Raw genomic sequence first — 15,706 nt, forward strand, 5'->3', positions numbered from 1 at the left:
AAAAAATGAAAAAGTTGCCACATTCAGAAACAGACAATGCCTCAATGAGCACACATTCTTTTACCTGTTGTCATAAACATATAGATTACACACCTCTGTGCATACCGTATGGGACTTCTGAATCTTAATAAGAAACTAGTCTGATTCAAAGGTTTATGTGATCAATATTTTCCTATTTAAAAGATTATTTACAATCTATACTATTTCTTTTGATCTGAACAAAAATGTATAAAGACAGTAGTGGTGTCCGATGTCACTTCCTATCCCCCTTTATCGGATGTCTATCATTTTGTGGTGATGTCTGAATTCTAATTTGGTGTTTCATGAACCTGAATGTGATTCCAGACACAGCTCTGGAGCATTTCTCATTTCCTAAATTGTGTGTCCACGTTTCCTTGCTTCTCTGTCTTCAAGCCTGTGAGCTGGAAGTCAGTTAAATTCTACCATGATGGACATATCAGTTCATAATGATCTAACTGCACCATGAAGAGCCAAGGATTTAGGACAGAGAAAACTGAATTGAAAGCTAAACAACTTTCATGCACCAAGAATTACTGAATGAATGAATAAATAAATGAACACAGAAGTCATCCTGAATGATTCAGTGTTTTTAAAGAAATAACTACAGTAAAAACTTGATTAATTGGTTAATATTAAGTTCCCTTACTCTATAACTGCAATTTAACAGGAAATTGTATGCAATTTTACAGTTCTTGGAAGTGATTTAGAGTCTTTTTTTAAAAAAAGTACAAAAATTAATTAAAAAAACATTCCCAGATTTTAGTTTTTTCATTTAAATAACTGTTTCTTCTTTTCTCTTCTTGTAAGTTATGTGCATGAGGGTTTTAAGTTACAATTTATAATTGATTCATCATGTTGCTTTATCTTTACTCGCTGCGTTAAGTTGGTTATCAGTATATTATAAAGGAAAAACGGTAACACTTTACAATAAGGTTCATTAGTTAACATTAGTTAACAACATTAGTAAACATGAACTAAGAATGAACAATACTTCTACAGCATTTATTAATCTTAATGTTAATTTCAGCATTTACTAATGATTTATTAAAATCACAAGTTGTGTTTGTTAACATTAGGTAATGCACTGTGAACTAACATGAATAAACAATGAACAACTGTATTTTCATTAAATAACATCAACAAAGATTAATAAATAGTGTAATAAATGCATTGTTCATTGTTTGTTCATGTTAGTTAATACATTAACTAATGTTAATAAATGACACCTTATTGTAAAGTGTTACCGGAAAAACAGACTTTACTAATTTGGTATATCAACAATATTTCAGCTAATTAAATTTTTTTAACTGTAAATGTAAGAAAAATCTGCTACTAAACTAAACTACCAATTTTTATGAAACGCTTATTATAATGCTGCAACTGTTTATGATGCTGGTTACCAGTTACCAGTACCAACTACATTTGAACATATTGCTACCATCACAACTCATCTATACATACTGTATCCACATGCCTTAATCTACAACATTCAATTAGTACTTTTTCTGGTCATTTCTGGATAGTGTTGAATCTCTGCTAACATCTCAGAAGTCAAAGAGCTCTACACCACGGACAACATACGAGACCGGAAACCCAGTTTGTGTCTCAACAACTTGAGACAATTCTGTTCTTGGAAGGTTCAGCTACAAAGTACTGCATACAAATCCCCAAACAGATTTATGAGCATTGTTTTCTTATCAGCATGCTTACCTGTGCCGCCCTGAAGTGTTACGCTTGTCATCCAGAGCAATAACATCATCCTTAGAAACATCCATCTAAACATTGTAGATATACCTAGAGGGGGAAAACCGGGAAAACAGAAAGACAAAGAAAACACAACCTAATGTGCACAGGGAACAGCTAATAGAAAGAAGACACATAAGCTGTCCACTGAGTTTTTAAACCATTTTGTGAGCAGTTGCACCTCCTCTTGTGGGGTCATCCAAAAAAAAAAAAAAAAAAAAAATTCCCTCCTCTGGGGCCCCATAAAACTTTATGTACCTCACCACATGTGCTAAATAGCTGCAGTGTAGATATTGACTGAGACATGCTGATTTGATATTAGTTTAATATTGATTTATTAGTGAAATGGTTTCAGCGTAATTGCAGATAGACAGATAGAAATCAGCTGTAATAAAAGTTGCAATCATATTTGACTAAAAATGCATTTCAGCCTGTTTTAACCTTTATTGCCTGTGTCGTGTACAAGACAGAGTCAGGTCCTTGTTTATCAGGAAAGCATCTAATGTCACAAAGGTTGATTATTAAGATGAAGTTAAAGCAAGTACCGACATGGTGACCAGAGAATATCTCTATGTGAATGTTAAACAGAGCAAAAATACATTCATCCAAACAGCAGTTCGCTGTATGCTATTCAAATAAACCATCATATCTGCACTAGCCAGTGAAAAGACTTATGTCTGGCAAAGAGTTTGAAGAGACGCTGTTTATAGGTTTGACTTGCAGACATAGAATAAAACCAGCTGACAGTCAGACACTATGTAAACTATGAGTCTTGTCACTCAAACGCTAATACACTTGAAACACAATGCACAAACACACAGGGCTCCAAGTCAATAACATTACGCAATAGCAGCTGTTCAACGCAATTAATCTGAAGTGCAATTTCCAGAAGAAGAAAAAAGGTAATACGACGTAACTAGAAAAAATCTTATATGTTGGAATTATGTTTCATCATGATACTGGATGATTACAAAATATATTTTAATGCATTTTTCTATAACTTAATATAAACCTTTCACTAAGGCTAAGTGATATAGTTATAGCCTTTTCACAATATTCCTTCTAAATCATTCTAAATCTATACAATATTAATGTATTTGTTGTAAAATGGTTCCAAACACCCTATTTTCGTTTGAAAAGTCAAAAGAACAATATTAAAGAAATATTATATAAACCAGTGGTGAAGCCAGGAATCTCCAAGTGGGTGGATCTTTGTTACATAGCCTGGGCTTCTATTCTTGTCGATATCTAATTAAACTAAATTGATCAGTTTTATTTATTTTTTTGTGAACGAATGAATGAAAAAAAAAAGAAGCTCAATTAGCACATCAAAAGCGATAAAATATTCATATTAAATATAAATATACAATCTATATAACTGAGCCAAAATCACACTAATAAACAAACAAATCAATTAATAAATAGATTCAACATAAGGACTTGAACAGATTCCAGGGTGTGTTTTAGATGAATCAATTCACAAGAAAAAAATTTAATTTCCAAAGCTACATATGAAAGAGGGGTCCGTTCAGGATGAACCGATTCACTAGAATGAAACAGATTTTCCAACACTACATATAAGTAGAGAAGTTCAGGACAAAATGATTTACTACACTGAATAAAACTTTTAAAGGTAGGCTATATCGGAAAGACTGAGATTACCCAAGTGAAGTTTAATTGCCAATAAGTGTACACATTAGATAGCTTGTTCCAAAAACAGCTTGCGTTAACTTCCTTTCAATATGCAAAGACAGCTCATGAGAAAGTAAAACAATGTGGGTGCAGTAAAAAAAAAAAAAAACCTCAGTGTCTCACTTCAGGCTGACATTCCACACACAGGACCAAAATCCTCATATCAAGAGGTGAAGGAGAGTTGAAAGCTTGACCTTTAACCCCAGAGCCTACTCTTTTCCGATACACATACACTGATATGTCAAATTACATCACCCTGACCCACCCCAAAAACAAACAAAACACACAAAAGACTTCTGTTAGTTAGAATGTGACTGATCTGAGACCATAGAATGATCACTTCATGTTTTTTTACTAAAGTAGATAGTAAAGGTTTATCAGGCATTACTAATAAGCTTTACGTTACAGCCTATATGACAAATAAATTCATATTAATTTTCACATTAATACAAAGTGAGGCAAGGTACTCTCTCTCGCTCCCTTTCAACACATACACAACCTTTTGCTGTACATAAGCTAAACTGTTTATGTAGAGTGCGGTTTAGGGATGTGAAGAGCAGTGTTGGGCACTTTACTTTAAAAAAGTAATTAGTTATAGTTACTAGTTACTTCTCACATAGTAACTAGTAACTATAACTAATAGTAATATATAGTAACTAATAGTATATAGTAACTACTAGTAATCTCAAATAGTAACTGAGTTAGTAACTGAGTTACATCATTATAAAAGTAACTAATTACCAGGGAAAGTAACTATTGCGTTACTTTTTTTTAAAACGTTCAAATGTCAAATAACTTTGGATGCCCCCAATATTAAATATGTTAAACTAATGAAATGGACACTAAAAAGAATAAATTATTATTATAAAACATTGTACATTAATCTACATTATTTATCTACTGACACTTAGTATCAGTCAGTCAAGCATTATAATATAATGATAATTTAATATATGATGATAGAACTTTAGTAATTAGAATAACCATGTATGAATGCATATGCATTCATACATGGTTATTCTAATTACTAAATATGATATTTGTCATCAATATAAAACGCACTAAGGATTAATGAGCTTCTGGGTTCATGAATATTAATCACGTTGTCTGCGTTCGCTCGAATTGATTTGCTGAAATCAAAACAGGGACTATAGTAGGTGAGCGCCAGCCAATGAGATTGTCGTTTGCGAATTAGTTCCGCCCACTACCAGGGAACCCGGCAGTTCTTAAAAGCTGAAAAATTCAAAACGAACTCCGTTATTTTGACAGGAAAATACAACAAAGAATATCGTTTACATGTAGCCCGTCAATTCTGCATGTTATGAAAGACTCTCTTGCTCTGTATCTTTCTTTGCGTGCGTGTTTGTGAGAGAAAGCGACGACGAGTCGTGCGCCTTCACACTAGAGTTTATGGTACGTCAAATATAGCTACACTGCGCATCCATTCAGATGAACTGAAAAATTAAATTCTAATAATATAATATAGTAACGCCACATTTTATTGTCAGTAACGGTAACGGAGTTGTAACGGGGGAAACAGTAATTCGTTTGATTACTCGTTACTAAAAAAAATAACGCCGTTAGTAACGCCGTTTATTTATAACGCCGTTATTCCCATCACTGGTGAAGAGTGAGAATTAAATGGAACACTCTTTATTGAGCTTTACCACCAGCGATAACCATGTTTCTTTTTGTCGCACAAGTAAAAGAACTAACTGTTTAGAGCTCTCTACAACTCACGAGTATCAGTCCAAGTTACAAAAACTCTGTACCGCTGTCGATCAACGTCATTGTCTCTGTGTCTAACACCACTGTGGCATTAACAGATTTGTTTAGTTAATGATAATGTGCTCTAAAGCATTTGCCTTTAAATAGTACTCAAGGCCATGCTATATTATGAATAGCACAAATCAAAAGATGAGGTCCAAAAACAAAGTGGGTTTCACATTTCTGATTTAGGCAATATACATAGTTCCTTTTACAAATTTTTATTTTTATTGTTTTTTTTATTTGCATGTGCTCTGCAACAGTGAAAAGTACATATTAGATATGACACTGATTGAACAATTACAAAAATAAAAAAATGAAACTATACCGCAAAAACATTTCACACAAACATACATACTTTTGAAATGAACAGTTATCCAAATTAATGCCCAAAACCTTTCTTTGAAAGACATAGTTGGATTCATAACAAAATGTTTTTATAAATACAAATTAAACCAAAACACCTTTAGTGCAACTGTACAATTACATCAACCCCAACAGCTCGCTCTGAAGACCTGCAGACTACAAATCCAACATGATCAGCTTTATCTGCTTCATATAAGGTTTTATATGGTCATTGTTAATGACTGAATATCAGCCACATGTCAAAAAAGTGCTAATTAGTCTGCTAATCTGACCTCGATAGGACTTAAAGATTAAGAGAATTAGGAGACAAAAAAAGAAAAAAAAAAAAAAGAGAAAAGAAATTTAGGGTGATAGAAAGAATACAGATTTGGATGAATGTGGTCAGTCACAAAATCCAGTTTAATTTAGGCTTAGCGTCGTCCTACGTTTCAGGTCAGTGTGGAGAGAGGTCATAGGGTCAGTGCTCCTTTATGATGCTACAGCCAGATATCCTGTAGCTGATCTGAAATTAGAAAAAAAAAAACAAAACAAATAAACACTTTAAAAGAAATCCGACAATTTAAAAAAAAAAAAAAAAAAAAAAAGCGTGTAATTTTCATTCAGAGATAAAACCAAGTAAGCCATGTATAGGTTGATATACTGAATCCATCTAAACATTGTGATGAAAGAATATTACCAAAAATATCTACCAAAATTGGAGCCAAATGACACCCTTGGTATAAAGCATTTAGTCCTCAATTTGGATACCTTGATAAAATTCGCTAAAAGATTAGATTTTACTGTAATTCACCACACTAAACATGTTTTAGTATTTTCTGCACAGAGCCACAGCAAGCTATTTTTAGGATACTACACAATGTTGTTTTTAATTACACCGAAAAAAAAAAAAATAATTTTGGAAGGGGGAACTGAGAACTATTACAAACATGACTACCATTAAGCCACATGTAAATGAGTATGAGGACCATATTCACAATGGTAAATAATTCATACCCCAGATTTGCAGAGTGTTGGTTTCTTCAATCATCTGCATGTAGAGTTCAAATATTTTTGATTTGATTCGGTGTCTTTTCTAGTCTCATTTTATAGAGTGGTCAGAGCTGCCGAGTTCAGTAAGAGTCAAATGGCAAAGATAGATGAAATATGGTGCACTAGGTTAAAAAAAAAAAAAACCTTCACACCTGGTTTGGAGCATTTGTTTCATAACCTAGTGCATTTTGTCCATTAGTTTGGTTTTGTTCAGGCAGAAGGACACAAATTGTGTCAAAATAATTGGTCCAAGACCCCCTCAACGAAGTGGTTCCAGCCTGATTAAAAACAAACACTGGAGCAGTTCACTTGTAGCGAAACATTATATAAGAAATACTGCTAAATACAGAGTTCCGGCATGAAACTCTAGATGGCACAGTCCGATAGGTCTAACTCAGTCTGACCTAATGACATCATTATCACATGACACAGCTAACTGGTTCTCTCCTGTATTGGTAGCCAATGAGCTCTCTGCTCAACATTCAAATATGACTAGTGCTTGTTGTAGCAGTTTGCAGTGTGCTTCAGAAACCCTCCACCTTGCCCAGCTCTGCTACGAGGTGATTCGTGTATGCTATGGGGGTTATTTCATGCATGTCATATTTGCAGCAGTAGTATTTCTTACATTCTCACAGCAGCATGTTGTGGATGTACTGGCAGTAGCAAGTCCATTCCGCCAAGACCAAATACATTAACATTGTCATGTACATTACCATGCCAATCCCTCCGAGAGTTGTCATGACAGAACTACAGCTATTCTACTGATCACTTCATCTTAAATGGATGACAGCTATGAGAGGAATCCCAGAACATAAACAGGTGCACTCTGACCAATGAGAGGATTGTTTTACTTGCATAAATTGATAAGCTTTAAAGTGTTGCCTTGTGAAAACAATCTGAACCAAGGAGAAAAATGCAACAATGTACCAATTAAAGTCCCCGTTTTGTGAAAAAACGCAATCTACAAGTCTGAAAATGTCCTAAGACAGGGGTGCCCAAACCTGTTCCTGGAAGGCCAATGTCCTGCAGAGTTTGGCTCAACACACTTGCTTGGAAGTTTCTAGTGAATCTAAAGAGATTAGCTTCAATGGCCCTCCACATGAACATGTTTGGACACCCCCCGGTCTTAAGAGAAATGCCAAGTGCAAAGGACTGAGTGGAGCATTTGGACTCACTCCATGTTGTTCTTTAGTTGGTGTACTGTTCGCTTGTCCAGATATCGACAGAACAGTGTTAGCAGGTTGGAGGGCAGAAGAAGTGGCTCAACAAGTGTCGTCTGTGATAGCTGCCTGGCCACATGGAATACTGTGTCCGTCCTGAATGGGTGCCATAAAAAGAGTTTACATTTTAACATACCATTGAATTAAAAACAAAGGAACGCAAATTTGTTGCCATTCACTGAACACTTATAGATTGCAAACTTATTAACAATATATTTGAAAACTGTGAGACACTGTAAGAAATCTTAAATATTACCGGTTCTCATATAACACAGAACCATAAATAATTCAGTATCTACAGAATCCTAGATTTTCAATTACTCTCTGTAGTTCTTAAAGTTGGGTCCATTTCTCAGAAAGCTACCATATTTTTTTTTATTTCTTTCAATATAGTGTACATGATATGAAACACATTTATAGTACTTTTTTGTCATTGCTGGAGCTTGGCAGCCTCTTTTTAAAGTCTACTTTCATTGTATGGAAAAACAGCAGTATGAACATTCTGCTAAATATCTTTCACAGAAAGTGAGCGAGAGAAGTGGGGGAACTTCATAGTGTTTTTTCCCCAAACAATTTGAGGGCAAGCACAAACAATACCAGGTCTCAAAATCTCCAATGCTGGGCTCCATGGGAAGGTCAGATGATAAAAGCCTTTCTCCCTGCGAGAGCAGAGCATACAGCAGCGACAGACCAAACTGCAAACAAAGAGTTCATTTAACATAGCAACACAACTAGGCAACCCTGAGAAAGTGTTAAGCTGTTAAACATCCAAATATCATCTAACCGTGGTCATAATAAAACTATATGAAAAATGGCAAGTGTAATTTAAAAACAACTGCGTAAAACCTGACCTTGTTTTGGCAGGCCAATGTTAACCGCGTGTCTTTCGAGTCAGGCAGTGATGCAGTGAACTCTTTGAGAATTCTGATTAGCTGACTGAATGCAAGTCGAGCAATCACAGCACGGAGAGATGGATACAGAACAGGCAGAGCCTGTGAAGAGGTTAGAGCTTGATCATCACATATTCAAGATACATACTGATAAAACAACATTACATGTTCCAGACCTCATCTGTATCTTTGCTCATCAATACTGGGAGGTTTTTGGCCAACACGCTCAGGATATGCAGTGATGCATCATGTGACAGGAAGGGGAGGAGTCTGGCCAGCATCCTCTTTCCTTTTGATATTAGTAGACAGGAAAGAAATTCCTCTCCAGTGTCCCTGTGATATGGTACACCATAGGAGTATGTGAGATCAGAATCTTACACTGTACACTCACAACAAGGTTCAGAGTTTCTTACAATAGATTAGTGCACCGCAGCTCATTGTAAAGCTGATCCACCTTCCTCTTAATGTCCTGCATCAACCGCCTTTCCTCATCTTTGTCAGACACTGTTGCCTTCATCTTGCTTGCCTCTTCCACTTCTATCAAAACTATGTACAACTGTGAGAAAGCAAAAGGGTTGAACAAATCAAAATCACGTAGGGCTCAAACTAAATCTTACAAGTTACTTAATTGTTGGGTACTTAATACGGTGTTAAAATGAAAGATGCAGTAGTGATTGGCACTTTTGAAATACTGCTAATTAATTGGTTTTTAATCAGTGGTTTGGAGTCACATGATTTCAGTAAACCAGGCTTCATGTCATAATTTTGAAACTGCAGTGGTTAGCCACTAGGGAGCAACCTCTGTAAACCCATTAATCTCAGATTAGTGCCATTCATTTGTAGATTAATTTGTAGTTAATAGTCTCTTATTTGTCCTTTAGCCAAGCCCCCCATAAAACAAAACAAGCCTGGCAAATTAATACAAGAACTCATTATACAGACACTTTATATGTAATGGTTTTTGATCTGTATTTGTAATTTATCAAATTACATTTTCAATAAAAACACAAAACAAAAACACCCCAGTTTGCACACGCCTCTGATTCTGGGCTGTTGCTTGTCACATGGCAAAAACTAACATTTGGTGGAAGGGGTTTTTGTAATTCTTCCCCCACACTATGGAATTCTATTCCAACACATTTGCGACTTATTACAAAACCCACATTAAACCATCTTTTTCTTGTTTCTCTGATCCCTAACTATAATCGGTTTCATGTGATGCATTTTACGCTCAGTGTATCTGTATTGATTCTCTGCCTGCTGTCGTGTTTACTTGACTTATTGTAAAGCAACCTTGAGTTTGCAGAAACCCAAATAAAATAACATACAAAATATGCTGCTATCCTTAATACTTCATTCTAGTTGATCAAATCAGCATTCATTGAGTGGTAATATTTAATTAGATTTCAGCAAAGTTGCAGCCCTAGTGCTAGGGCATTTTCAGGCGTTTCTTGGTTGAAGACACCTTACAGTAAAGGAATGAAAGAACGTTGGTTGGTGTGAAAATATTTCTAGTTAGGACACCATAAGAGTGCAAATTTACAGCCCAATCCAAAAATAACTTTAGGATTCAAGAATAAACTGGAGTCAAATAAAACAAGCGTTTACCATACCTTCTCAATAGTGCTCAACACCTCCAATCTTTGCTGTCTAATGTCTTTGTGCTCCTGCCACAAAGAGAGAGAGGAAAAACAAACAAAAAAAACACTTAAGTCCAAAATTTTACAAATTATTATTGCAGACTCAGTTAAAGAAATCAAGTCTCACCTCATCAGATGTGTTCGCATGAACAGCATCAATTGCTCGTCTAGGAGAGAAACAAGTAGACACTGCAACCTGCCCGAGCGAACCTTCGATGTGGACAACTGAAGTAATGCAAGAATTACTGCCAACTATTAATACTGTTCATTTAAAATGGGTATTAAATTAGATCAATGCACCACACCTGGGATATACGAGAGTGCTTTGGTAACATAAGGAGTTGTGAGTTTAGGTGGTTCCTTCTTTAACCGGTCACCCAAAAACTCCTCTTCAGCAAGTTTGGCATCCATCCTCTGATAGTACTCCTGCAGAGATTAACTACTGTTGACATCCAACAGTTTCTCTTTGTCTTATCTTTCAAACAGTTGTAAAATTAATCAAATACATTTAAACATTAAGAAATAAATGTACTATTTAAAGCAAACACAGCCACTGGGATCATGTTGTGAAAAAAGCAGTTAAACCTTACTAAGGATGGCAAAGCAGTTCAGAACTGACACAGACCTGGTAATAGTAGTCATCCAGATGTGGATTTTCACTCTGTAGCTGAATCATCTGCAACCTGATTATCCATTCCTTCTCTTTATCAGTCATGCTTTGGGAATATGGGTCCCAGCTCACCGGCTTTCTGTGAATTACATCATGTAAATTCAGATAAATAAAACTTCAATTTCCCAGTGGGGGAAAAACAAAACAAAAAAAACAATGCTCTTTGCCCTCACTGGTGAGGTCTCTGCTGTCGTTGACTCAAAAGCCGCTTATGCTGGGGATGGAACTGGGCAACAGGACCCGGTGCTCTAAAAGTTGACAAAGAAAACTATTGTCGGAACAGACCAAACAGTAACTAGTAAAATCTAGATTATGAGATTATACTCTTAAAAATAATTACACACACACATCTCCTTTGGGTTTCATAGAAGTTTTTGTAACAATATAAGGGGAACATGCATATTAAATCTTATTCCTTGAAGTAGATCACTAACCTAAAGCCCTGCGTGATGTTGGTGGATGGACTATAGAATGAAGCAGGCCTGGGGGAGTCAGTCCCAAACTGCAGATGCATGAGTTTGGGTGTGTGGGGCATTGGTGTAGAGAGAGGAGGACGGGAATGTGAAAGAAAACCTCCAGGCTGGAAAAATAAAACAAACAAACATAAGCCACTGGAACAAAAAGGCTTTATTCAGGAACAGAACCTTCCAAATTAGCAGTTGTAGTTTGAACAAGGGGATCACTTGGTTGTATTGTTGCTGGGGTGAAAAGAGTCTTTGGGGACGAAAGGGAGAGCAAGGAACCATGGGATTCTTTTGTGCCTAAACAAGAAAGAATGGATAAATTTAACACTCTAGTGTTGTCACAGCTAGCTTTGCATAGACCAACACCACTCATTTACAGAATGTAAAATGTTTACGGTCTCCATATATTAGAAACCCCACTACCTGATAATGACATCTCTGGTTGAAGGATCCAACAAAAGGATGTCCTCTCCTGCCCCGGCTAGTGGAAAAAGGTCTCATAGGAGATAGAAAGTTTGGAGACACAGGTGGAACCCTGCCATGTCTTGATCTATCAATGACTCCCACGATCGCCTCGTCCTAATTGGTAAAAAGATCAAAGTGATCAACAGTTGTGTTGCATAACTGCAAGATACACATTTGAGATTTGCTTTTGCACCTGAAGTATAGATGCCGCAGGTGGCCTACTGGACTTTTGAGGTGCGATCATCCACTGTGAGAAAGACAGCGGCAAACATTACATCCCAGGTCAAACTAAAAAAGCTAAATATTGCTAAATACTGAAGATTACACACTGTATTTGAATTGAGGTCCTCCCAGTAGGAGCTGAGACTGCAATCCACAATGGCACTATCAAGACTCTAGAAAAAAAAACAAACCCAGTGCAAAAATGCTGGTTAACACTCAATTTAATTTCCCACCAACATTTATGAAATAGACATCAGTCACATAAACCTTTAGACTCGGTCGTCCTTCCACAGTCTTCACCACAGCTGGGTCATCAAACAGCTGCCCTCGACCTGCTCTCCCTCTCTGAAACCGGCCTGTTGGAGTGTGGGGCCAAACGCGAGATCCCAGTTTGGAGGGTGAACGGGAACTGTGAGGTGAAGGTGATATGGGACGCGGAGGTGGTGGTGAAGACTCTGGTGTTGGGGAGTTGTCGCTACACAGCAGCAGGAGATCCATAGGGTCAGCATCTGGATTATCACCACTTGTGGCTTCATCTGGGTTCAATTTTTTTTTGCATAATGAGTGTTAGTTTGAAAAAAAAAAAAAGAAAAAACTGCAGTGAAAGTGCTTCAAGAATTAAAATCCACCTAACAAATTCTCATCTCCCATACCCATCCCAGAAAAAAAAAAAAAAAAATTATATACACAGGAAACTTTCTGCTTCAGCCATTTAGCCCAATTTTAAATGTATTATATATTGGATTACAATCCAGTCACAATTTGTGCATGACATCCAATTCCAGTAAGCTCACAGATTTTATAATATAATACCCAAGCCAAATGTCTCCTCATTGTAGAGGTCAATCTCCTCATCCTCTTCAGCCATTTCCTGCAGCAGTCCACATTCATCATCCTCCTCCTCCTCCTCCTCTTCTCCTTTGTCACTCCACTGATCCCCATTCTCTGGCCAACTTGCATCAGGAACAGATTCCCCGGTTTTCTCCTGATAACACAGAGAGCAAAATAAAATGTATAACAAAACATTGCTAACAATATCCAAGTTAGTGTTAACACAGCATGACTCGCTATTCTCCAGAAACAGCTTATAAGAGAAATATATTTAAAAAAAATTGTTTAACATACATATTAAAACATTTAAATTAATATCAGTATTAAAATAATCCACATTTATCTGAACCTTATTACACCCATTTAGTTACTGTGCATATAATCTTGTAGTATTTAATGATTAAGTTTGTTTTTGTAATGTAGAAATAAATTTAAGTACAAATAGAAGTAAACTGCACGAAGGCTACAGATTACAACTATAATGATAACAAAGGGTAAATCTAATTGTAACCAGTCACATACAAATATACACACATAAATACATACATTTTCACCTAAAACATCACATGAACACCTTTTTTTTTTTTTTTTTTTGGTCAACTATAAAGCTGAAAACCAATAACAGAATTGTATTTCTTAAATTGCATACAAAAAACAAACAAACAAACAAACAAACAAAAAAAAACACTTTACACTTAAGTTTACTACATTGGTTAAACTACACTTCTGAAGGATGTATTAAACATAGTTAATTTCAACATTAACAAATTAGTCACAACATTAACACGTCATTAAATAAAAATCGTACATGTTAATGTTATTTAATGGACCGGAGCAAACATGAACTACAGCAGCAAATTTTTAATCAACTAATGATAAAAAAGATTAACACTAACGTATTGAGGTGTTTTTTTTTTTTTTTGGTTGTTGTTAGTAAATGCATTAACCAGCACTAACTAAGAGGACCTTATTGTAAAGTACTACCAAAAATATTAGGTATGATATGCATGGCATTGGTTTTCCTAACCAAAAATGTTCAATCCATTCACAATGTCATTGCTTCATGTACTTACGGGATGTTCAGAATCATCCATTTAAATATGTCAGTATTTCAGAATTTTGTGAAATATTTTGTAAAGCTTCCACACTCGCTGAACGTCTACAACTACCAGTTCTGTTCCACGTGCTTATCAGTGTTTGGAAATGAACACACCTGCGTGCTTGGAGGTGGTGCTTTACGCAAGGGCGTAACTACCATAGATATGTTGCCAAGTCCACTTATTTTGGGCTTATTTCCAAAATACAGCGGTGTATGGTCATTTTGGCCCTTGAATAACATAGGGGTATTTTGTGAATGGGAGTATAATGGCAAAAGTTCAATGTTTTGGCGGAACAAAGTCTCCTTTAAAGGTGTTCCCTGTGCAGAGCATGCTGTGCATATGCCCCATATAACTCGATATATTGCGTTTGAATCCCTTGTTTCACTTGCGTATTGGAGCAGGGGACCAGGCATTAACGATACGATGGACAAATAAAAATATCTGGTTATTAGGGAAGACGTGTTTTTAGCCTTTTTTAGGCTTACAGCTTAACCCGGTAAACATGAAGTTTCGTGCTGAAATAAGAGCTGCTTAGTCCTTGACAAACGATAAAAGACATTTGCGAGTTTTGTTTTCTTCAACGGATATATAAATATCCACTCCCAGCGCTCTTTTTGTTTTCTGTGATATAAAATATTCCACTGCAAACGATGCAGTGCGCGAGTGAACTGTCCGAATGAACCAAACCTGACAATTGATTAGAATAGATCAAAAGAATGATTCGTTCGCGAATCGGGTTATTGTTTTGATAAAAGAAAACCGGACTTTATTACTGAAATTAGGAGATCAAATGATTCTCAGGTTGGTCATATTGACTGATAAGTAGCCTAATATTTTACTGGGACTCGCGCTATTTGAATTGGACTTATTCCCCAGTAAAAGGCCCTTACAAAAATTAAGTATGGTTTTATTGTAGTAAAAGTGTGGTAACTATGGTTTTTTGGAGTATTGATTACCATTTGTATAACCACAGTTTTACTACAAATATCATGCTTATATGGTTAGTGTAGCAAAACCGGTTAATTTGTGGTTACCATGATTTAACTATAATAACCATGTTTGTTTTGGTTAAAACCTTGGTTAATTTTCAAAGACTATAGAAATGGTCTAGCTCACCTGGTCACAATTATTTGTAGGTATCATAAACGGTGCTGCGCTCGTTACTCAAATATGGCATTTATTATTATAGCCTCCTTTCAAATGTAATATTACTTTTAGGGGTGTCAACGTTAACGCTAAAACGCAAATTAATCGTTTGATAAGGTTTGACCCCAACTTCTTCCCATCACCGCAGCGCGGAAGGTTATCTACCATTGTGTGATGAGGGTACAGCGAACCAGTGTTGCCAGGGTAACGGCACAAGTGGGCTATTTTGAAAATACAGTCGCAGGAAAAATTACAGAGCCTACTTTTATAATGTACCACGGCCGCCCAAAGTAGACAAATAAAAATGAAAATAAATCCTTTTACTAATGTGTATTATACTTGGAATGTATCCCTGGCAACTTGCGGAGAGGCGGTTGTAACATCACAAACAACTGAGTTTCAGCCAGAGCATGTTAATAAAGTGCCCCTATTATGGGTTA

General features: G+C 36.1%; 1 protein-coding gene across 2 annotated transcripts; it reads right to left on the minus strand.

Annotated features, from left to right (window-relative positions):
* Positions 1 to 5,428: 5,428 nt before the first annotated feature.
* Positions 5,429 to 15,346, minus strand: patl2 (PAT1 homolog 2). Of its 2 annotated transcripts, none has more exons than XM_058792683.1 (19): positions 15,237 to 15,346; positions 13,003 to 13,174; positions 12,457 to 12,725; positions 12,297 to 12,362; positions 12,161 to 12,214; positions 11,926 to 12,081; positions 11,722 to 11,799; positions 11,473 to 11,618; positions 11,212 to 11,286; positions 10,994 to 11,117; positions 10,674 to 10,794; positions 10,496 to 10,593; positions 10,342 to 10,395; positions 9,142 to 9,284; positions 8,905 to 9,061; positions 8,690 to 8,830; positions 8,436 to 8,533; positions 7,794 to 7,934; positions 5,429 to 6,091 (listed from the first exon to the last, which is right to left on the minus strand). In XM_058792683.1, exons 1-19 carry the CDS (start codon positions 15,261 to 15,263, stop codon positions 6,058 to 6,060), a joined length of 2,154 nt encoding a protein of 717 aa, XP_058648666.1. In that variant the 5' UTR covers positions 15,264 to 15,346; the 3' UTR covers positions 5,429 to 6,057. The 2 variants fall into 2 exon arrangements, with proteins under 2 accessions (XP_058648666.1, XP_058648667.1); XM_058792684.1 differs by lacking the exon at positions 15,237 to 15,346 and adding an exon at positions 14,094 to 14,228.
* Positions 15,347 to 15,706: the final 360 nt, after the last annotated feature.

This window comes from Onychostoma macrolepis, chromosome 12 (genome assembly GCF_012432095.1).
Source record: "Onychostoma macrolepis isolate SWU-2019 chromosome 12, ASM1243209v1, whole genome shotgun sequence".
NCBI classification, from domain to species: Eukaryota; Metazoa; Chordata; class Actinopteri; order Cypriniformes; family Cyprinidae; genus Onychostoma; species Onychostoma macrolepis.